At 37.3% G+C, this 22191-nt stretch overlaps 2 protein-coding genes across 19 annotated transcripts in view; one reads left to right on the top strand and one right to left on the bottom strand.

Annotated features, from left to right (window-relative positions):
• LOC148127784 (uncharacterized) overlaps positions 1–20598 on the top strand; it is a 28825-nt gene extending 8227 nt beyond the window's left edge. For 4 of the 13 annotated variants that reach the window (XR_015739983.1, XR_015739979.1, XR_015739990.1 and 1 more), the window contains 5 exons: positions 1048–1183; positions 1314–1375; positions 12916–13031; positions 13397–13466; positions 16138–20598. Coding sequence is in view for 1 of the 13 variants with exons in the window: in XM_087915716.1 (XP_087771842.1) it covers positions 1048–1183; positions 1314–1375; positions 12916–13024 (307 nt within the window). In the remaining 12 variants the exon portion in view is untranslated. Of the gene's footprint in view, positions 1–1047; positions 1184–1313; positions 1376–2039; positions 2229–2661; positions 3983–12915; positions 13032–13385; positions 13467–16137 lie in introns of those variants that run through there. The other 9 variants (XR_015739981.1, XR_015739984.1, XR_015739980.1 and 6 more) reach the window with 9 other exon arrangements.
• Positions 1–21030, bottom strand: part of FAM135A (family with sequence similarity 135 member A) — a 52404-nt gene extending 31374 nt beyond the window's left edge. For 2 of the 6 annotated variants that reach the window (XM_087915676.1, XM_087915666.1), the window contains exons 1-6: positions 20610–21030; positions 10681–10766; positions 8081–8206; positions 6193–6272; positions 5046–5185; positions 400–470 (exon numbers count right to left, since the gene is read on the bottom strand). In XM_087915676.1, the coding sequence (XP_087771802.1) occupies positions 400–470; positions 5046–5185; positions 6193–6272; positions 8081–8157 (368 nt within the window). In that variant the 5' untranslated portion in view covers positions 8158–8206; positions 10681–10766; positions 20610–21030. Of the gene's footprint in view, positions 1–399; positions 471–5045; positions 5186–6192; positions 6273–8080; positions 8207–10680; positions 10767–20589 lie in introns of all 6 variants that reach the window. The other 4 variants (XM_087915683.1, XM_087915690.1, XM_087915699.1 and 1 more) reach the window with 4 other exon arrangements.
• Positions 21031–22191: the final 1161 nt, after the last annotated feature.

Consider the following 22191-nt stretch of genomic DNA (forward strand, 5'->3'; position numbering starts at 1 on the left):
GGCAATCCCAAAACTAATAACTAGAAAATCCTTAATTTAGTTTTGATACATTCATTTAATCACAATAATTTTTACAATTTATATCATTTTACATAGCCCAGTCTAGAAAGTAGTTTTGAATGAAAAAAATTAAAAGTTTTTAGAAGTCCATAATAGATCAAAAAAATCACACAACCATTGACTTTTCTCTTATTTCAATATTAAGGACAGGTTAATACAAGAATAAGTTCAGTGCTTATAACTACAGTACATGAACAGTGATCAAAGGAAGAATTCCATGAATACATTGATGCACACAGAACTAGTGTGTATAATGTGACACATAGAACTCCAGCTGAAAAATATAAATATACTATGTAATTGTATCAAGACCAATATCTAACTGAGCTTTGAACTTACGAATAATCTGTATCTGTGAAGTGCAGGTCTAAAGACAGTAGAAAATTCATTTCATTAAGAGACTCTTCAATCTAGGAAAATAAGTTATACAAACTATGATTTGCCATGCATTCTCATGCTGAAAGCCACAATATTTATATATTTCTTTTCATTTGCTCATAATTACGAAGTTGTTTACGATAAATTAAAATACTTTATTACAAGGTTACTATGCACGACAAAGCAGGAGATAGAAAAGCAAACAACAATGCTTTTAAATGTTACTAGTGCAATTTAAAATATTGAGTGAATAAAATACTGGACAGTAAATCCACTACTGTTTGTACAAAATGGACCTATGTGTTTTAAAGTTCTATATATATAAAACATGCTATTCTGTTTGCTTCAGTAATCCAGGGCTTTGGTGTTTTGTTTTGTTTTGTCTGTTCACTTGCCAGGGAACATAAATCATTTACAACCAAGATGCATGGCATGGGACCAGTCATTCTCATTCCATGCTGACAGAATCAAATTGACAATACTGGCAGGTAATTTGGCCCATTGGATAAACAATCGAGAATACAAAAGAAAAATAAAGGGCAGATGAACAATTGTCTTGATAACTGGATCTGAAATGACATGCACCAAATATCCCAATTTTTCTCACAGAGCTCTCACTGCAAAGATAAAACATTCTCTAGAGACAATGAAAGGAATGGATCCAGCAAGTAACTGGGAAGCCAAGCTCTACAGGCCAATTTGCACTTTTGGATCTTGCCTTTTCAGGTTTCCAAAGGAAAAAAAAGTAGGTGCATATTCCCCACAAATGTAACTGTATCATAGCTAAACATTCCTCTATTTAATTCCTCAACTATATAAAGAGAATACGATTACCTATGCTATTTATATCAATGAAGTTTTTATTCACTTTATAGGTAGACCTTATGACTTGTTGCTTTGTGACCATTCAAAGTTATGATGGATCCCCTCCCCACAGGTATTTATGATGTGGTCTGAATTTCTAGTGGATAGCCCCCCCTCCGCCCCCCAGCAGTTTGTTTGTATTTCAGGCACTTGGCAACCTGTCTGCATTTAGGGCTATTTATAATTTTCCAGTTATTACAGGATATAGGACATTTTGCCGAAAATCAGTATTTATAGGTGGTTAAAAGGGAATAATTGGGAGAGATAGGTGAGTAGGGGGAGTTGGAAGTAGTCCTTGCCTTTTTTAATGTTTGGAGCTGAGGATGACTAAGCCTAGAATGTAGGTAGGTACTTGGCTAGCAAGCAGTAAAAACCACTTAACAATGGCAACGGGGATTGCCCACATTGGGTCACCAAGTGATGCAGTCATGTGATATCTCACTTATCACTGCATTGCTTTGTTAGCCAAATTTTGATACTAATTGTGGTTATAAGTCAAGGACTACATGTAATGGTATGCTTAGAATCAAAGAGAAAGTGGCTTCTGGTTTGATTCTCTTCGGCGACAGACTGAAATCCGCGATCGTGCGCGGTTTCGATCTGTGCTCGCTGCCAGAGCCAGATGGTTTCAGGGCTAAGCCACTCCGTAGAGGTCGTGAAGAAGGGGGAGACTGCCAGCAGGGTCGAGGAGAGCCGCATCTCTCTTCCCCAGCTGGCCATTACTCCCTTTCCCGAAGGCAGTTGCAGCGGTGGTCAGAAATGGCCACCTCAAAGAAGAACTGAACCGGAAAAGAACGTGCAGGAGGAAGATAAGAAGAGAAAGTTTTGGTTGACCGGGTTAAATTGAAAAAGCAACAACGTAAGGTACCTTGGAATTTAAATTAAATAACATTGTTCCCAAAGAAGATTTTGAAGCTGCGAAGGAGAGAGAGAAGGGAAAGGATTAGGTTTTTTTTCCCTTCCCTTTCTTATATTGACAGCTAAGAGACTTAATTTCTTTTCAAGAAATTGAAAAAAATCCACTTTGATATTAATAGGCATCTAAGCTGAAAATAAAAGTCAAAGGGATAATAAAGATTTCTGGATATTTAAAAGTTTTTAAAAGCAGGAAAGGGGAAAAAAAAAGAACAAAAGGGCAGGATCTAGAAAAATGAAGGAGACTGCCTGGAACTAAGGAATGGAACTGTAACTAAAAGAAACTTACAGTGAAATTTTAACAAGATTCCTCAAAGATACATTTTAACTGAAACTTGGTAACAAAATAATAGAACCCCAGGAAGAGAAAGTGGAAAAAAGAAGCAAGAAAAAACAGCCTTGAATTATTTGGATTACTTGGTGATTTTTGGTTTTTGCATCTAGATGACTAAAATTAACCGGGTGGTTGTTTAAAAGTATTTAAAATGGTATCACACTTAGAAGAACTGAAACTGGAACTTAAAAAATGGAAAGAAGATGCACAAGAAGGGAGAGGTTCTTTTGGCTTCGTATATCAATTCTTAGAAATGGAGATCTGGAACTATGAGAAACAACAAGAAACGCTTGCAGAACAAGAAGATTGGGACAAAGAAGAAGCCATCTTTAATGATCAAATAATTTTAAGTGGGGGGAAAAAAGAAAAGGGGGGAAAGAGAGTGAAAAGTTTAAGACTAGAAAAAACAACCAAAAAGAAGAACAATTTGAAAGATAAGTATAATATTAGAAAGCAACAGAAGAGGGGATTACAGATGAGAGAGTTAGAGACGAGTAGAGAGTAGAGAGACAAGGGAGTAAAAAGGGGAGGGAGAAGGAGAGGGGGAAGAAGGCAAGGAAAAGAAGTTGTACAAGACAGAAACAAGAAATGGAGAAACAGGGTAAAGATATAAGGATTGTAACCATAAGCTTGTTTAGAGATAATGGGTGAAAATTCAATTGTAAAAGGGATGCTGCAAAAGTACATAAGATAGCATTGTTATATTACAAACAGAAATAATTTTAGAAAATATGACTAAAATGATGGATAAAATATTTACTGTAATGTAGTAGAATGTTTGTTAATAATAAATGAATTAAAGTGATTGAGAGAATTAAATGGGAACATTTTAATTATTAGTAATGATTTATAAAAATATAAGTGAGAAATATAGAAAAAAAAAGAATTAACTATGGAAAGTTTATAAGTGTTCCCAAGGAAGTGTGATATTTAATTGAAAAGAAATTTTAAAGATGTTAAGATTTTAATGAATATTAATGATAGAATTGAATTGGAATGGAATGTGTGCTTTATTTACATATATATATAATTTTTTCTTTTTAAGAATATAGTGTGTATTTTAAGAATGTACCAAGCAGAATTTGATTGGAAGTTATATATTATATTGAATGCTATAATCTTAAAGGTATACATTGAAGCTTAAATAAGAGTTTGAATGGATAAAATTAAAAGATATAAAGGTGTCATACTCCAATTGGTAACTACAGGGAAAAATTTGTTTAATAAGTAAGGATAATATGAAATTGAAACAGGACAGACAAAAGTATAAATATAATGATTTGAATTGAGATGAGATAATTAAAATAAAGTTGAGAAAATTAAAAGAGGGGAAAAACTATGTAGAAAATATAAAACGGTAATAAGATATGGAATAGAATATAAAAATGAGCATGAAATTGAGTTTTGTGTCTGTATGAAGAAGTGATAACTTGGGACCATGCTATTTTCAAAAAAATATGTTTTATTTCTATTTTGTTTTTGTGAAACCCCAAATAAATTTTTTTTTTAAAAAAAAGAATCAAAGAGAAAGTCACATTTTAACCATTTGGACATTCCTGTTATCATTTAGGACAGGGGTGTAAAACTCAAGGCCTGCAATTAGTTGGATCTGGCCTGCGGGGCCTTCCCAGTCTACCTGCATCACTTTGCCCCAGACTACCCAATGAAGACAGGAAAGATCAGGCCAAAGTAGCTTCGGCCCTGTCTAACTGATTAGGCCAACGTGGCTTCGGCCCAACCTACTCAATGCAAAGAGGAAACATGCCAGCAGTTTGGGGAGTGGCGTCAAGCTGGCCATGCCCACCCAGTCTCACCCCCCCCCCAGTGACCCACGGCCCCCCAGTCCCCTCCAAGGTCAACCATTGCCCTGATGCAGCCCTCACTGAAACTGAGTTTGATACCCCTGATTTAGGAAAATAGTCTCTACACTAGTTCACATAGTACCTATGCATAAGAGAGTAAAAATGTCTTTGCCTTGGGAACCTTGAAAATTCACATTTATTTTTATTTTTAAGTTTGATAAATAACTTTGAAGGGATCCAGCAAGATTTTGAAAATCTGGTGAATTATGAAACATTGTCTATTCCCCAAACTATGCTTACACAGTAAGTGAGAGTGAGTGAGTGAGTGAGTGAGTGTGTGTGAGAGAGAGAGAGAGAGGGAGGGAGGGAGGAACACTGGGCTGGGTAGGATGATAGCATCAGGCCATCCCAATTTCTTTAGTATCTTGGCTTGCTACTCGCAGAAACAGCATTGAATTGCTTATTTATTGATTTGAAATATTCATCTTCCTCCCCACTCTTCTAATGGCTCTGAGCTTCCTGAATATTTTGGTTGTCTATTGACTTACACAGAATTTTGGAATAGATTAGTCTTCATTTACCAGAGCTTTTCTTACATTATATGGCAGTCACCCATACAGAACTATTATCTATCTATCTATCCATCCATCCATCCATCCATCCATCATTAGTTAAGCAGATGCCAGTATTACCTTTCTTTCATCCAGTAGCATTTTAATTTTGAAGATCATTGCATCATTGACACAGACCTCTTCATTTTTATAGAGAATCTGAAATGTTTTACTGCAGACTACATTGTCATGGACAGAAGCTGGGAAGGCAAGATCAGCACCTGAAAACAAGAAAATTGACAAGTAGTCATCATGGTTCAAAATTTATTGCTATTCACAAACTGATAACTGAGATTTTTTAAAAGACTTTTCCCCCCAAACAACTAGATATACTGTAATAAATTATTTACCATTATCATATAACATAGTTAATATTCAGCCATTCAAAAGCATAAACACTGGATCCTGATGCATTAAGGAACAGAATGCTTAGTTAACTTCATGGTTATTTAATATTTGTAAATTCCTCCCACTTCCAAAAATAAAAGTCCAAAAAATACATAAAACTGGTAATGTCAGTAACCAGTAATATTAATAAAAGGAAAGTGTAGGAGAACCACAGCACACCTTAAAGATCAATGCAGCCATTGTTTTTGTGTGAATAAATGTGTGCATGGCAAGTGTCCATAATATTTTTAGGAAACCATTGTTAAATTTAGCAACATTAGTATTTCTGATTCGGTCTGAAGAGAAATTCTAGAAACACATTAAGTATTTTGAATTCAAAATGTTCCAAATTTAAAATGGCTTACTGTTTTGACCTAAAAAAAATTGTTTGAATTTACACATCAGTATGCTGATATTTTTCCAACTATTCCAAAAGTTTAAAGTATTACCATAATGGAATATTGTGGTATTTATAAATATTTGTAAAGACTAAAACATGTATAAACATTTTGAATTCAAAGTAACTTTCATATAACTGTAAAAGTACCTTTAAGGTTTATGAATTTTTAACAAAATCTAGTCAACCTTCTATACAATTTCACAATAGACAACTACAAAAAAATAACTGCAAATACAATTTTGGCTGTTTTTCTCTATTTGTTTTTTTCATTTCTTCAGAACCTTAAAATGCACACCTGCTCCGATTTCTCATAAATATTAAGATCAATTCACTAAAATATTTAATATATAATGTAATGTTAATAAGCTGATAACTTTTTAGTAAAAGTACTATTAAACAATAATAATAAAGCTTAAATACTAATGAAATATTTATACTTACTAGTTGCCCGTAATAAGCTTGCTTCAATTTTGTGTGGTATTCTTGGAGGAATTTTCATAGATGCACGAATTTGATAGAATCTACAAGACAGAAAGAATATTTCAAGAATTATTCTGTTTATGATATATTCACCTTTTAAACACCTTACCACTTTATACTAATATGGTTTTCAATACAATTTACAGAAAGTATAAAAATAATATAAAAATTACAAAAGTCAACTATTTACACGTGGAGAGTACAGAGTTTGCTGCTGAAAATGCCATGCACATTAAGTGAACCCATTGTTCACTATGGCACAATTTTGCCAGAAACCAAAAGTAAAAGTGTCATAAAACAGTTATGTGACTATGGGATGCTGCAAATGGCTTTAAGTGCAGCTATGTTGTCAAGCAACCAAAGTGCAATCACAAGTGTGGTCCTCTAACCTTCAGAATTTCAGGTCATGTCATAAGTTTCCTCTTTCAGGTAGGTTGTAACTTTCAAAGCAAAGTGAAAATAGGATTTTTGTGATGACCCAGGGTGGGATACAAAACAAACAGTCACAGAAAACAGGTGAAGCCCCTTTTATTCCTTCACTTTGCTTCCAAGCTCCAAATATCTTTGATGGAAAACAAAAAAACTCCCACATAAACAGTTACATGAAGAAGGAAAAAAGCAACACAAACCAGGCAAGATAAGGGCTGGAGAATGTCCACAGATAACACACACTAGGAAGAACACCAAACTCAGAGAGGAACTATAAACTAGAGATATTTACACGCTTTGTTTCCAGCATTCGCCAGTACGCAGGTTCAAACTCTTATTCAGTTGTCACAGCTGCAGCCCATGAAGAGGACCAAGGCCCTCTCCTCCCGAGTAGACCACATCTCTCCCTTATTCTCTCCATGCCCTAGGATGGATATGGGATGGGCCTGGGTCCTCCCCTGACTGCTCAGCTGGCCTCTGCCCTTCCCCAGCCTCCTCCACAACTTCAGGAGCCACACTTCCACTCCCTGTCAGCTGTTCCTCCTCTCCCTCAGAGTCAGTCTCCACCAGGGGCATGACAATTTTTTTTTTACAACGTGTAGCAATTATTTTATGTTGTAGCTTTGGTTCTTGATATCAACTCTCACTTCTGAGTATCCAAATGCTCTTGGCAACATTTTCAAAACTGGTTTGCTACCTGTAATACATTTTTCTTATGCTGAAAGAGATTAACTGATCCAAAGTCATTCATCTGCCTTTATGCTGGAGAGAGGATTAGAATTTAAATTTCCCCATTCCTAGTCTAGTACTTTTAACCATGACACCAAACTGAGTTTAAGTCATCTTTAGAATCTAATGAATTTGAACATGGAAATTTGTGCATTCAAAACACAAGGAAAGGACATGTAAATGTATGTTAATTTTCAATGCTTTAGTGTGATGTAATGAATATTTATTTCATTTTGCAAGAAAACAACAGCCATAAAGAATGAAGATATTGCTCACAAAACTGCTGTATCATAAACAAAAACCTTTAAAGCCTTTTGAGAAAAGTCTAAGCCACAACTTTATTAGATTTATATTAATAATGTCACAGAAATCTAAATATCAAGGTGTGTTTATATTACTTATCATTGTAATTTAAAATCCTCACAGATTTAAAGTTACAAATGTCACTTTTTAAAAATGGTAATATTTTCAATCCCGCTCTCTCATCTATCAATTCAAAATATGATTCAAACTACTTAGCTTTTCTTATATAAAATAAGTAACATTTTTCAGGGTAAGATCCATGTCCTCGACTACTTTTTATCTCAAGATATGCATTAAAACATACAATAAATCTTCCTATACAAAGACTTCTGCAGTAATACCATCAGAATTTACAGCATTCATTGTATGGTAGGAAACAATAACTCACCCTCTTTGAAACAAATCCACATTATAAAATTTGTGGAGTTCCACAGAGAATTCTACCATTGCTTGCACTTCGCTCATTTTTATGTAGATAGAAGAGCTGTAGTACAGTTTCAAGGAATTTAAATTACTAAAGAGAAGGAAAAAAAGACATGACTCATAAATGACTTTCGTACTCATATGTATCATTCATAAACATTTTCTACTGATTCACTATGCTTTTTGTAATAAAAACACTAAATTCTTAAGCTTCACATCCAGCTTAGTATGACTTTTTAATGTTATATGACAGAGGGGAGAGGGAAGTAAATAAAAGAAAATGTCTCTTTATCTAAAGTGGCAAATTTAATGAATTTGGCTACAAAAATTTGTGTTCAATCTTGTTTTCTGAATGCAGATAATGAGAATTGCTTATTTTAACCTATTTTGGACATAACAGTAAAATCCAATTTAGTAGTCAGGACATCATCAGAATTCACCTTTTGGGTCTTTATCTCCTCTGTTACGCTACTGTAGTTATGATGAAAAGATTGATCATTTTTTAAAGCAGAAGTAAGTATTTCCATAATTTTTCATCACATCCAAACTAAAAAGGAGCTTTCATTTAAACTAGGCTTGTCCAACCCGCAGCCCACGGGCCGCATGCGGCCCAGGTCGCCTCGTAATGCGGCCCAGTGCCCACCCCAACCTTCGTGCCAGAGCCAGCGAGGAGGAGGAGGAGAGGCAGGCGCGAGGCGGGGTGAGGCGAGTGCCAGGCCAAGCAGCAAGAGAAAAGGTGGGCGCCGTCAGAGAGCCACCTCCTGCTGTTGCCGCTGCCGGCAACGCCGCCGCTTCTGCCCCCGCCGCCGCTTCTGCCCCCGCCGCTTCTTCCCCCGCCACCGCTGCTGCTTCTGCCCCCGCCGCTTCTTCCCCCCGCCGCTGCCGCCGCTTCTGTCCCCGCCGCCGCTTCTTCCCCCGCCACCGCTGCTGCCCCCGCCGCCACTTCTGCTTCTGCCCCCGCCGCTGCCGCCACTTCTGCCGCCACTTCTGCCCTCGCCACCGCTTCTTCCCCGCCACCGCTTCTGCCCCCGCAGCCGATGCTTCTTCCCCTGCCACCGCTGCTGCTTCTGCCCCGCCCGCTGCCCCGCGGCGGGGTAGAAGCGGCGGCGGGGCGGGGAAGCGGCGGCAGCGGCGGGGAGAAGCGGCGGTGGGGGCAGAAGCGGCGGTGGGAGCAGAAGCAGCAGCGGTGGCGGGGGCAGAAGTGGCGGCGGGGCAGAAGCGGCGGCGGGCAGAAGCAGCGGCGGCGACGAGGGCAGAAGCGGCAGTGGGAGCAGAAGCAGCAGCAGTGGCGGGGGCAGAAACAGCAGCGGGGCAGAAGCGGCGGCGGGGCAGAAGCAGCGGCGGCGGCGAGGGCAGAAGCGGCGGCAGGGGCAGCAGCAGCGGGGCAGAAGCAGCAGCGGTGGCGGGGAAGGCTTCTGACCCCGCCGCTGCTGCTTCTGCCTTCCAGTCCTGCCTCATCCAGCTGGGCCGTTTGCAGGAGGAGGGGTAGGCGTGAGGCGGGCGAGCTTTCTCCCCCCCACTCCCCATAAAATTTGGCCGGAAAATAAACTGTGATAAAAAAACTGATAAAAAACGTGATAAAAATAAATAATTTTAAATAAATAATTAATAATAAATAATAAAAACATCTCACTAATTTCATTTCCAAATAAATTTAATATGTTAACTATGTTTTCTATGGTTTTTTGGGATGATCAGGTATCGTTACTGTTATTTTATTTTATGTGCGGCCCAAACCAAATTTTCATCTTCTAATGTGGCCCAGGGAAGGTGAAAGGTTGGACACCCCTGATTTAAACTAACCATTAGTCAATGAGTTATAATTCTGGCTTGTTAATAAACCAAAACTCTCTCAAGTTTTTCTTGGCTGAGCCAGGGGAAAGTAGGCAAGTATGTAAGTTCAAGGCTCACTATTACTCATATTATATATGATCTTACAACATAATTTAACAGAATGTCCAAAGTGGATACCAGCCTTTTGCTTATTACATTTTTAAAATAAGTTGAATCAGAGTGCTGTCAATTAACATAGCAACCCAAAGCACACCTTTTTTGCTTACTAATTAGCATTTGATATAATACTTTCAAATAATTCAAATAATGCAGTGTCAATCGCATTAGAGCCAAAGTAGGGTCAGTCAGACACTGTTGTATCCAAAAATGTGTAGAATAAAAAGTAAAATTATAAATATTCCCCAAAGCACAGTCCAGTAAAGACCAAACATGTTTGGTCATGTTCAGTACTAGAGTGCAAGTATCAAGCTTTAAGCCTTTGTTAGTAATCAGTCTAATAAAAGCTGTATATCTGAATTCCTTTTGGTCAATAACATAATATTTACTCCTCCTTATAATACTTAATATTTTGTTTAATTCAGTTCACCTAGTATAAAGTGTTAAAGATCCAACAAGAATACAGAACACTGTCTCCTTCATAAACCTACCAGCTTGGTAGTGAATATAGATTTTCTTACCCTTTATTACAATAAGGTAACAATGAGACTTAACACAGAAAAATTTACAAGTATGCAGTTACAGTATTTCTAAAAGAATAAGCTTCATCTTTACCTCTAATAATAAAGAATCCATTTTAATGAAGGCAACAAGCAGTCTTCCAGTTCCTCATTTTTTCAGTCAAAACCATTCTGCTTACTCTGCATGGAAAAGAAAGCAAATTATGGAATATCTAAATCCAATCAATTTCTGGTTTTTTTTCAGCAGAATAAAACAAAATGTTAACAGTATTTTGTGTCTCGGTGTACAGTCATGCTGAAGAAAAAATAATCTAATAGTCAGTGACATTTAATTTTAGAGAAAATTAAAAATCTATTATATTAAAAATATGTTTTAATGCTGTATCTTTATTATAGCTTTTTATTTATCTAAATATTAGGTTCATTTATATGTTGACTATTCAAAGACCTATGATTTAGAGCAACATGCAGCTACTAAATTAGTTTAGGCTGGTTTCTGTTCCCTTGTCATACACAAAAAATGCATCTCAGTTATATATATATATATATACATACATACATACATACAGTATTCTGTGAATTCTACGCAATTGATTCTTTTCATACTGTGCTTTCTCAAGGAAAAATATTTGCATTTGTAACAAAAACAGTACTGTAACTATTAACAAACTTACAAGAGAGGCATTTTGGAATGTAGTCTGAGCATTTTAGTTGTTACATTATTTTAATTGATTTAGAACATCTATATTCTGTTTTTAAATTATTAAATGCACAATAAGATATTTAATATACATTTTCAGTTTACTAGGCGAGAAAAGCAACTAGCATTTGCAAGGATTGCCTGACTAATTAAGATAAGCAGAGAGCAAGACAGGGATAAATAACCTTTTTTCTAGCCTAGGGACTATATAATCTTTGTGCTCCACCTGGGGCTGCTGGTGGCAAGAGGTCATGGAATAGAATGGGAATTTTAGTCCTTAAGGAGGAGTTAAGGAGCAAAATGACTGTCTTCAACTTTAAGGCAAACATTTTTCTTCTTTAACTTCTCCAACATCAGCATACTAATGGAGCAGTTTCGGGGGTTTTAAGAAATGAATGACTAGGTCACATCATACGCTAATCATGTTCCTATTGAAGCAAAATTGTATGGCAATGGAATGGAATGGAATATAGAATAGAACAGAATAGAATAGAATAGAACACTTTATTGGCAAAGTGTGATTGGACATTCAAGGAATTTGTCTTTTGCTCTCAGTGTACATAAAGAAAATATAAAATACATTCATCAAGAATCATAAGACACAACACTTAGTAATAGTCATAGGCTGCTAATAAGCAATCAAATCATAGTAAGAAACAAATGAAACAATATAAATTGTAAAGATACAAGCAATACAGTTAGTCATAAGTGGGAAGTGATAGGTACTAGGAAGGATGAGAATAGTAGTAATATAGTCTCAGTAAATAATTTGACAGTGTTGTGGGAATTAGTTGTTTAGCAGAGTGATGGCATTCAAGGAAAAAACTGCTCTTGTTCTGATATGCAGTGCTCTATAGCGTCATTTTGAGGGTAGAAGTTTAAACAATTTATGTCTAGGATGTGAGGGGGTCTGTAGATATTTTCATACCCCTCTTTTTGATTCATGCAATATAATCATTTTTTTTTTTTTGCAGTTCTAATTTTCCGTTGAAGTCTGTGTCTGTCTTGTTTGGTTGCAGAGCCAAACTAGACAGTTACAGGGGTGAAGATGAAATACTCAATAATTCCTCTGTAGAATTGAATCAGCAGCTCTTTGGACAGTTTGAGCTTTCTGAGTTGGTGCAGAAAGAGCATTCTTTGTTGTGCTTTTTTGATGACGTTTTTGATGTTAGATGTCCATTTTAAATCTTGAGATATGATAGAACCTAGAAACTTGAAGGTCTTTACTGTTGATACTGTGTTGTCTAGTATTGTAAGAGGTGGTTGTAATGGAGGGTTTCTCCTAAAATCTGCCACCAATTCTACAGTTTTGAGTGTATTTAGTTCAAGATTGTTCTGGTTGTACCACAAGTCTAGTTGTTCAACCTCCTGTCTGTATGCAGATGGGAGGTTTATTTAGAGAATAATTATAACTCTATAGTCTTTTTGGAGAGAATTCTGGGATTTTATTAAATAATATTCCTTATATTTAATAATAAGAAGCTAATTTGGGGTATTTGTGAATATGGAAAAAAAGAAGGCATAGAAATAATTTTTAAGTTATAAATGTTAAATGGTATAAACTGCTTTTCTGAAAACTGAAATGTAGTATACAAATATTTCATACAAACAATTTTATGATTTATACAGCATTCTGAAGTCTCCACTGGAGAGCAGTGATACAAATATTGCTTTACTATACTGTCGCAAGAGTGCTAACAACTACAGGTTGGACTGGAAAATAAATCGCTGCCGTTAGTGTTGAGGTAAATTCATAATCTGTCGTTTGGTTTAATTTATTTATTTAGAAGATTTATATGTGTGCCCATTCACTCTTGGTGATTTGGGGGGCTTACAAACAATAAAAACCCAATATAAAAGAATAAAAATCACACACATACCAGTGATAACAAATAGCATCATCGATAGAAAACAGGTTGGTCCTTTTCCCCATTCAATAAGTTTCTATGATGAAAAATATGGCTGCTCTCAAAGTTGTTCTTCTTACTACCTGCCATATAACTACAGTACATAACTTCTATTCTCATCTATGAACAGGTAAAATTAATTACAGTGTAATTGTGCTAATGGAATATTCTGTAAAAATTATTTTAATCCAGTTTCTTTATAGATTGTTAGACCCTGACTGACAGGAACCCTACAAGCAGGAAACCCTTCCACCACTGCGTGTCTTAATTATGGTACGTATCTAAAATAAACACTGCATGCATTTAAATGTTCAGAATAGGTAGGTAATACTGCCTATTTTCTGCACAAAAAATAAAATTAGAACAATAAATATGAAGTTTATACTATTAAAAAAGTAAAGACCACAATTAGGAATATGAAGAATAAGGACTAGAGTGTTGTTTGAAATTATATAGCAAGCATTGAGCAGCAGGAACATAAAACACATTTAAAATAGGAAAACACAACTATACAGATTTGCCCCATGCAAATATTTACTACATATAAAAAATAAATAAAAGGGGGTATTTTTGATAGAAAATATTTAATTTTTCAAATGTACTAAACTATATTTGAAGTGCGATTCATACTATATGATGTATCGTGCTGATGTTCTTATAGTTATAGAGGCAAAATAATTTATTTTATTCCAGAATGCATGGAAGTAGATGACTAAATTTAATGCCCTTTGTTATAAATAGAATGAAAATTTCCCCAGGTTCTATGTGGTAGTGCATATAATGAAAGAATCTCCTTCTTTTTGAGTTCAAACAAGCTATTCCTAGGATCTATGTACTCAGTCTTTCTATTTGAATACAAGTAGTCCTTGACTTGCAACCACAAAAGGGACCAAAAATTTTGTTGTTAAATGGTATGATCATTAAGTGAGCCCGAATGCACCCAATTTTACAATCATTTTCCTGTGGTTGTTAACTAAATCACCATGGTCATTAAGTGAAATTTTATTCAATTGTCATTTGTGATCTTCCCTGCTGGCCTCCCTATTGACTTTGCTTCTTGGAAGCTACTGCAAATGGCAATCAAGTGACTTGGGATGCTGTAACTGCTGTAAATTCATAATGATTGCCAATCACCTGAATCATCATTATGTGACCCCGGGGACACTGCAATGATCCTAAATATAATGACTGGTCGTAAGTCACTTTTTTTCAGCACTGTTGTAACTTTGAACAGTTGCTAAAGAAACAGTGGTAAGTTTCAGATTATCCGTATTGTCATTGCTTCTGAAAGCTAAAAAGCTTAACAGGTATAGAAGCAAAACAGGACATGAAGAAATGCTTAGGCTCCTGCAAGAGGCTTGCATCATATTGACAGATTTATATCACTTAAAGAGCTAAAATATATGTACAATCCTGCCCCCAAAGTCATGTCTAAATTTTACTTCAGCACTGGTAAGAAATCCTTTTAAAGAGAATAAGCCTAGTAGCATTATACCTTCTTTGAAATATAGCTGGGTGAAAGACAGTGTCAGCTCCAAATTCCTATAATAGGACAGTCAAATCATATACATCATTATTAAGCTAGCTATGTTATAGAATCTCATTCTTCCTAATGCATTTGTTTGTTTTCATGGCTCTCCATGGTATACTTATTAGTCTTCCCCAACAACAAAATTCAAAAGCCTCAAGTTCCTTTGTATTCTGCTTCTTCAAAGACCAACTTTTGCTTCCATAGAGACTCTCAGAAAATATCACTGCTTGTACAATTGTACTGCTTGTACAATTCTGATTTTATACCAAAATACAATAGCTATTGCTATAAATTCTCACATAAGCGTCAAAGGGTATAGGGTCATTGTGCAAATATTTGTGCTGTAAATGTTCAGAACTGAAAAATAATTATGTTCCCAAACAGGAACATCTCATTCAATGAGAGAAATAATGGCTATTAGGAAACAAAAAACAAATAAATGAACAAAAACATTAGAATCTTCACATGGTTGATTAAAAATATAATCAGCTATTTACTTATTGAATCTGAAAAGAACTATATTAGCTTATCCAGACTCCATATTTTGATAGTTTGCAGTCTAATAGAGTTTGATAGCCTTAGCCAACTAGTGAACATGGAAAAAAGCGGTAGCTTTGGCGAATTGGTCTTCATAGCATCCTATTATGATTCTTCACCATGAAACTCCTATGTTCTATCATTGAAATTAATGCATCCCAGATGATTTTGTAATATGTTCTAAGAAAAATATTAATATCATGCCTACTTAAAGACATTTAATTCTATTTCAATGACTATGAGTAACAAAATAAAATTGTAACATCAAGGGATATTTCTAAAGGAAAGTTTATTCATTGTTCTTTTCTCTCTGAATAATCCAATTATTTATTTACTTATTTAAATAAATTATATTTAAGACATAGGTGTCTTAAAATGAGGACTAATAGACTGAGAAAGTTTCTTTTCCAAGGCAATAATTGTCTTGAATCAAACAATGCATATGTGATTTAGCCCTAAGTATATAGTGGCATTTTTAAACTATCTAACTTAATATATGTTTTAAATGGGTTTTAGACTAGGTTTTTTATTATTATTATTATTTTTATTATTTTACTTTTTAAATACTGTGTAGTGTGATTGTGATGTAGTGTTTGGGGTACTGTGCTAGAGTAGCTTTCAAATTTTATTGTATTTTGAATGCAATGACAATAAAGGTATTCTATCCTAAAACATTTATATAGCCATTCATCTTCTAAGCAGATCTCCAGATTTCTCAATGTGAGAATGTTTTAATCAGTAATGTGAAAGCATTACTGATTAAAACAGTATTACAAACATGAGCAAAAAGGAGGGAGGGGGAGAGGGAGAGGGAGAGAAAGGGAGGGAGAGGGAAAGATCTCCTGAGATATTAAATATATCTTTCATCTTTCCTAGGGATATCTGTGAACATATATAGACAAAACCAAGGCCCATGGCTACATGCACTTCCTGAAAACTTTTTATATAATGCCCAAAGGCCTTTTATAAGTTACCAAGTTCCTGTAAATCTTAATGTAATAACTGTCAAATTATTGAGCAGTAAATTGTTTAATAAATCAACAATAATCACGTGAACTATTTATTTTAAAAAGTTTAATATGCACTTCAGATTTTTTAATGTTTCTAGCTGTACCTTTTTTGGGGGGGGGGGGAAACTAGGCATCAGCAACTGTCATTCAAAGATCCCGACATTTAAAACAGTGGCCCCCAACATTTTGGGCACCAGGGACCGGTTCCATGGAGATTTTTCTGTGAACCAGAGGGGGCGTGGTTTTGCGTGCTGCCTGCATCCTGTGGATGAGCCCAGTTGCTAGCATGCCTTGGATGGTGCCAGTCTGCGGACCAGAGGTTGGGGACCTTGATTTAAAGGCATGCTACAGGACCCAAACAGGCAGGCCATGCAATCTCTAGTTTGTAAGGTCACTTCTAGAAAACAGAAATAGTAGCTGGGGACAAGCATCTGATGGTGCTTGGTCAGCTTTACTCATGTTTATGGCTATTCACCATAGGCCGCAAACCCCAGAAAAATTGCTGTGCTTTTCCTATGGAAGGCCAGAAAGAACATCTCAATCCTACCAAAACTGAATGATTGTGGCTTTTGAAACTAACTAGGTTCTGGGATTTTCCTCATAGTTTCTGTGTGGCGAATATGATCTGGCACAGTGGGTGTGCTCTGGGTCTCCTTGATTAAACAGTGACATTTTTCAGGAGGAAGAAAGTATCCTTTTCTGTCATAGAATCTGCTCTCTGGAATGAGGTCTCCTCTGAGATCCATACACCCTGGCGGTCCCAAAAGATCTTGAAACCTGGAAGTTTTACCAGAGAAGGGTTAATAGAATTTCTGATGTTTTTATATGTTCTGGACTACTGCAACATTCTGTACATGAGGCTACTCTTGAAGATTTGGAATCTATAGCTGGTACAAAATGCAGCTGCAAGGACAGTTCTTAGGACTATTAAGGTGATGTTACATTGCTGTTGCACAAGCTGCACTGGTTGCCAGTTTTCTTCCAGGTCCAATTCAAAGTGTGGCCCTTTATGGCATAGATCCAGGTAACCTAAATAACTTGTCTTCCTCAATGAATTGGCCTGCCCCACCTACATGGGGCAGGTGGAAGAGCATTCTGAAGGACCCCATCAGTCAAGGAATTTTGGCTGGCAGGGTCTAAGAGAAGAGAGTTTTTTTCTGCCATGGCTCCTGCCTTCTGGAGTCTGGAACATTGCGCCTCCTGACGTAGCACCTTGTTGGCCTTTCAAAAGAGCTTGAAAACCTGGCTTTGGCAAAGGGCCTGGGACTCTAACCTGGGGCATATGATACTGAAGGTAGCTAATGGACTGAGATAAGACACCACCTCCATCCTGTGTATCTAGCTCCCTCCTTTGCCCTGTTTGTTCATTTTAAGTCAATTTTAAGATGAATGAAATTAATGAAATATTAATAATGTTAATCTTTATTATTTTAATGTTTCATGTTCTCAGCAATTTCTTCAACTCCCTATGTACAACTAAGTGGTTCCCTACATGGACATTTACTTCTCTGCCCTTAAATTTTGGCTGGATCATTTGATGCTACTAAAAATGAAGTTTTGATTTAAATTCATAAAGAGGAAAAAAAGGAAATCTGAAATAGGATTTGAAATTAATTATAAGAATTCTTCCCATGGGGAAATACTGTTGCTTTGAATTTAAAAAAAGATGATAATTTGAAGGCTGAACACTAGAGGGAACACAAGGAATTAAAGATTACAATAAAAGAATAATTAAATTTGATTTATTCATACAGAATGGAGCAAAATTGTCCTTAACATTGAGAATTATTTGTGAACAATGGATCTTGAAGTAACTTTTAAAGATGTTTGCTGTAATAGTTTAATGCCATAATAGATAGTTTAAAAGATGTGGGAGAATAAGACTGAGGTTGAATTGAAAGAGGTTTTAAAAATGACAAGCTATAAGAATGATATGGGGAAATGTATTAAAAATCAATGTTGTTTAAGTAAAAGAAATATAAAGTTTAATTGATCACAGTTAAAACAGATATGTTGTTATTTCTGGTAATCCTTAATGGACTTTTTCTGACAAGCACTGAACAAAGAGGCGTTGATTTGTTTATAGATATGAGATCATTTACTGTATTTTAAAAGATTTTTTACTGTATTTCTTTTTCATTTTTACTTTTTGCTTGTGATGAAGTAGGAAATCATTTCTTAAGGTATTATGGTTGGCTTATGCCTAATATCAGATTATGATTTGCTTTTTCTTTATTCCAAGCACTGATCTAAAACCAAGAAGTATGGTATATAAATTTAATATATTACTACTATTACTGTTCAAGTCAATGTGAAGTCACAGAATGATGCCAGTTCATTAACTGGCATTGGTGTTCATACACATCAAGTTCTTTCCAAGAACCTAGGATGTCCTAACGTATCAGCATAATATATGTGAGGATCCAAGCAAGGTGGCCTTTTGCAATTGACAGATGGTAATTTTGTCAATGTGCAGATTTTCTAAGTGTTATCCAAAATTTTTCAGTATGGCACTCAGTGTGCTGATTATTACCAATAATAGCCTATTACTTTGGATAAACAAAGCCACAAGTCTAAGCAATGGATGGAAATCAGTTCCCAGCCCTGTTTACAATTCTGATTTGATGATCGCTCATAAGCTTACAACTTACAATATATAGTGGTGTAGATATAATAATGGCATATCAAAATAAATACATTATATTGTAAAAAAAAAGTATGTGCAACAATCGTATTATCACCGTGAAACCTTGAAATGAATAAGGACCTTGTATTTGCAGGAAAAAGTTAGGAAGAAAAAATGTTCAACTAAAACTTATGTTACAATGAAACTGTTGGTCTAAAATATCACAAGATGCAACAACCATCTCTCTGAAAACATTCTGTGTGTGAGAGAGAGTGGGGGGAGAGAGAGGGAGAGTGATCCACTTTATTACTCTACAAATAGTTACATCCACAACAATCAGAACTTTTAATTGGGTATAAATACATTTTAATTTGAGGTAAGGAAACTTCATTCAAAACCACTATAAAACCAGAGAGTTATAGGTAACAAATACTAGAACTATAGGAAGATCATTTCTAAAGACTTCTGGAAAGGATCCTTTTGAGCTCATTGTCAATCAATGTAACCCATTGAATTGAAGAAAAATGGTAAAAGGTTTAAATTATGTAGGTATCACGAGAATGGCATTTTTAAGGTCACAGGAAGTTTTGGTAAGCCACTAGGACTCACCAGGAGTTGGGCAGTCGTATAATTTTTTTTTAATAAATAAATTATATGCTTCAGTAGCTAAACAAATCAAAATATACCCAATCAAGTAGATGCAGCCCATCAAATAACATAATAATGTTATTATGTTAGGACAGGCTTTAAGGTATAGTACCTAAAAGCCAGCAAAACAACTGCTTTATAAGGTATTAGGTGACTTTGGCAGAGTTAAACCAGGTCACACTATTATTCTAGGAATGTGAAGAATGTATATTTCTAAAGTGGGGGGGATAGTAGATGTCTTTAGAAAGAAAGCAATTATCAGGTAATACCAACGCTACATCTGGTTATATAGCACAATGAAATTAGGCGGGAGAAGGTCTTTTCCGTCTATTCCAGCTTTAAAAAATAAAGAGAACCAAACGCACCAATAACCGCAGAATAGAAACAACCCTAAAACCCCGCGAAATCAAAGGGGAAAAGCCTTTTTAAGAAAGCTTTTTAGTGATAAATAACCAGATTTTCTAAGACGATGGAAAAGCTGTAATTCACGAACAAGCCCAGCTGCCTCTGCTTGGACTACCCAGAAACGAGAGGAAACTATTTCAAAGAGGGCAAAAAGCCAAAGGACCTTTCGGTACTCTCGAGTTCGTACAGGATGAAGGGAGAGCGAAGACGAAAACGGGGAGAATTTTCCTTGGGATCCTTTTGTTGTTGTTGTTATTTACAAATAAATACAGCCAGAAACAAAAAGGGGGACACACAGAGACAGAAATACGCCACTTTCCTTCCTTAGTTTGAGAAAAAAACGCCACGAAAGGTAATTCGGAGCTGGACTGGACAACAAGGCTTGACTTCTGACTTTTCACTCGAAAGCCCAGGTCATTTTTGTTTAATTCGTTGTTTTTTTTTAAATTTTGGGGGGACCCCTTGGCGAAGCCCCCGATGTCTTCCCCAGGCTGCTTCTGCCTTCGCGCAAGAAGAAACGGCCCTCTTCCTCAGCAATAACAAGCCTTTCTCTTCGGGTTTCCCACCCGGGCCCCGCCGAGAGCGAGCGAGCGAGCGGCAGAAAAACAGGCTTGCCCGCTCGCCCGGAGCGGCACCCACCTTGCCCGCCTCCACCTCACCTCTTCCGGATCTGCTCGCTGGCTTCCCCCTCGAAGGCGAGCCCAGGCCTCAACCGCAGCACCGGCGTGGCGTAACGCGAACATCCGACGCCGGCTCTCTTCCCCCCCCCTCCCCACTCCCGCTTTCCCGGCCGAGCGGCCCGTGTGTTGGGGAAGCGAGTACGACGAGCCGCCGCCACCGCCACCGCTACCAACCAGCCGCCACTAACGACCAGAGGCGGCGTGCGTCGTGAGGGTTGGCAGGGAGTTATGCCCCGCGGGCGACGCTCCGCAGCCAGTGCGGCATCCCGGGGGGGGAGGGGGGGCCGGAGTCTCCCTGGGCGCCGCTCCCGCTTTACCGGAGCTCCAGCTGGAACGGGAGAACTAACCGCGGCGGCCTTTCCTCCCCCCCTCCCTCCGGTCTTCCCCCAACCATCCGCCGTCTCCCGTCTGGAGCGCCCCCTGCTGGGCCGTGTGCGGGACGGCTGGAACTAGCCGAAGGGCTGCTGCTGCTCTCTCTGGCCGACGAGCAAAACAGGAAAAGAAAAAAGAAAAAAGCAGGGGAACCACATACACATAAGACACTTTCTGAGGGACCCTGTGGGGCGCATCTTCCTTCCAGCGTTACCGCCGCTCCGGGGATGCTGAAGGAGGCGTGGGGGGGTGCTTCTTGACTTACCTGCGATGCTGCCTTGGCTTGCCCGAAAGAGTTTCTCCTCCCGGTGAATCCCTTGGGAAGGGCCGGAGAAGCGAGCTTCAAGAAGCGGTCGGCCACCACAGCTCTCTAGGCCGGTTTACACCCCCACTTTATATAGAAATATTTGCCTTGCCGAGGCTTTCCAGAGAATGCTCTCTCTCTCTCTCTCCTTGGAGCCTCAGGGAAAAAGTCCCCGAAAGCGACGTAAATTAAACGTGTAGAACAATCCAGCCTGAAAGCGAATCCCCAAGTTCTCCTGGGAATCGCGGGCGTGCGAAAACCAGAAGGTGAATTCTCAAAAGGTGAATTTAAAAGGAGGCAGGGCGATTTCTCCGGCTATCACTAGAAAGCCAGCTAATCTCAGGAGCAAGAGTCCAGCTCTTTCTTCAAAAGGCTTATTATCTTGAATTTAAAATATAAACTTGAGGAATGTGGCTCTCAAATAACCAGCAGTTTATCTAATCAAGACGTAGTAACAAAAAAACACACAAAAACTCTGTGGCAGATAAAGAGTGCGGTGTTACCTCATATATTTTTTAATTGCAACGATTAAACTTCAGCTTCCAAAACAAGTTCTGGCATATGTGTATATTTCAAGCTGTTCAAATGGCTTGCATACAGTTCTTTTTAAATAGGACAGTAGTTGCATTGCGCATCATTATAAAAGAGTACCGCACAGTAATTCTAGTTATGTTAATAATATGGGTGTGTTATGTGATCCTTTGGCACGTTTCAGGGCGAATCATCATTTCAGAAACCATATAAGTTCTTCATATTACACATAAGCAGAGAAATAGTGACTTGCTTCAGCATTTCTCCTAAGCAGCTAAAATAACAGGAAAAAGCAATGGAGTGAAAATGACAAACACCGCGCTGAGTTGGAAATTAAGCAAATGGAAGGTCATC

This window comes from Pseudonaja textilis, chromosome 1 (assembly GCF_049901715.1).
Source record: "Pseudonaja textilis isolate UNSWEBS1 chromosome 1, rPseTex1.2, whole genome shotgun sequence".
Classification (NCBI taxonomy): domain Eukaryota; kingdom Metazoa; phylum Chordata; class Lepidosauria; order Squamata; family Elapidae; genus Pseudonaja; species Pseudonaja textilis.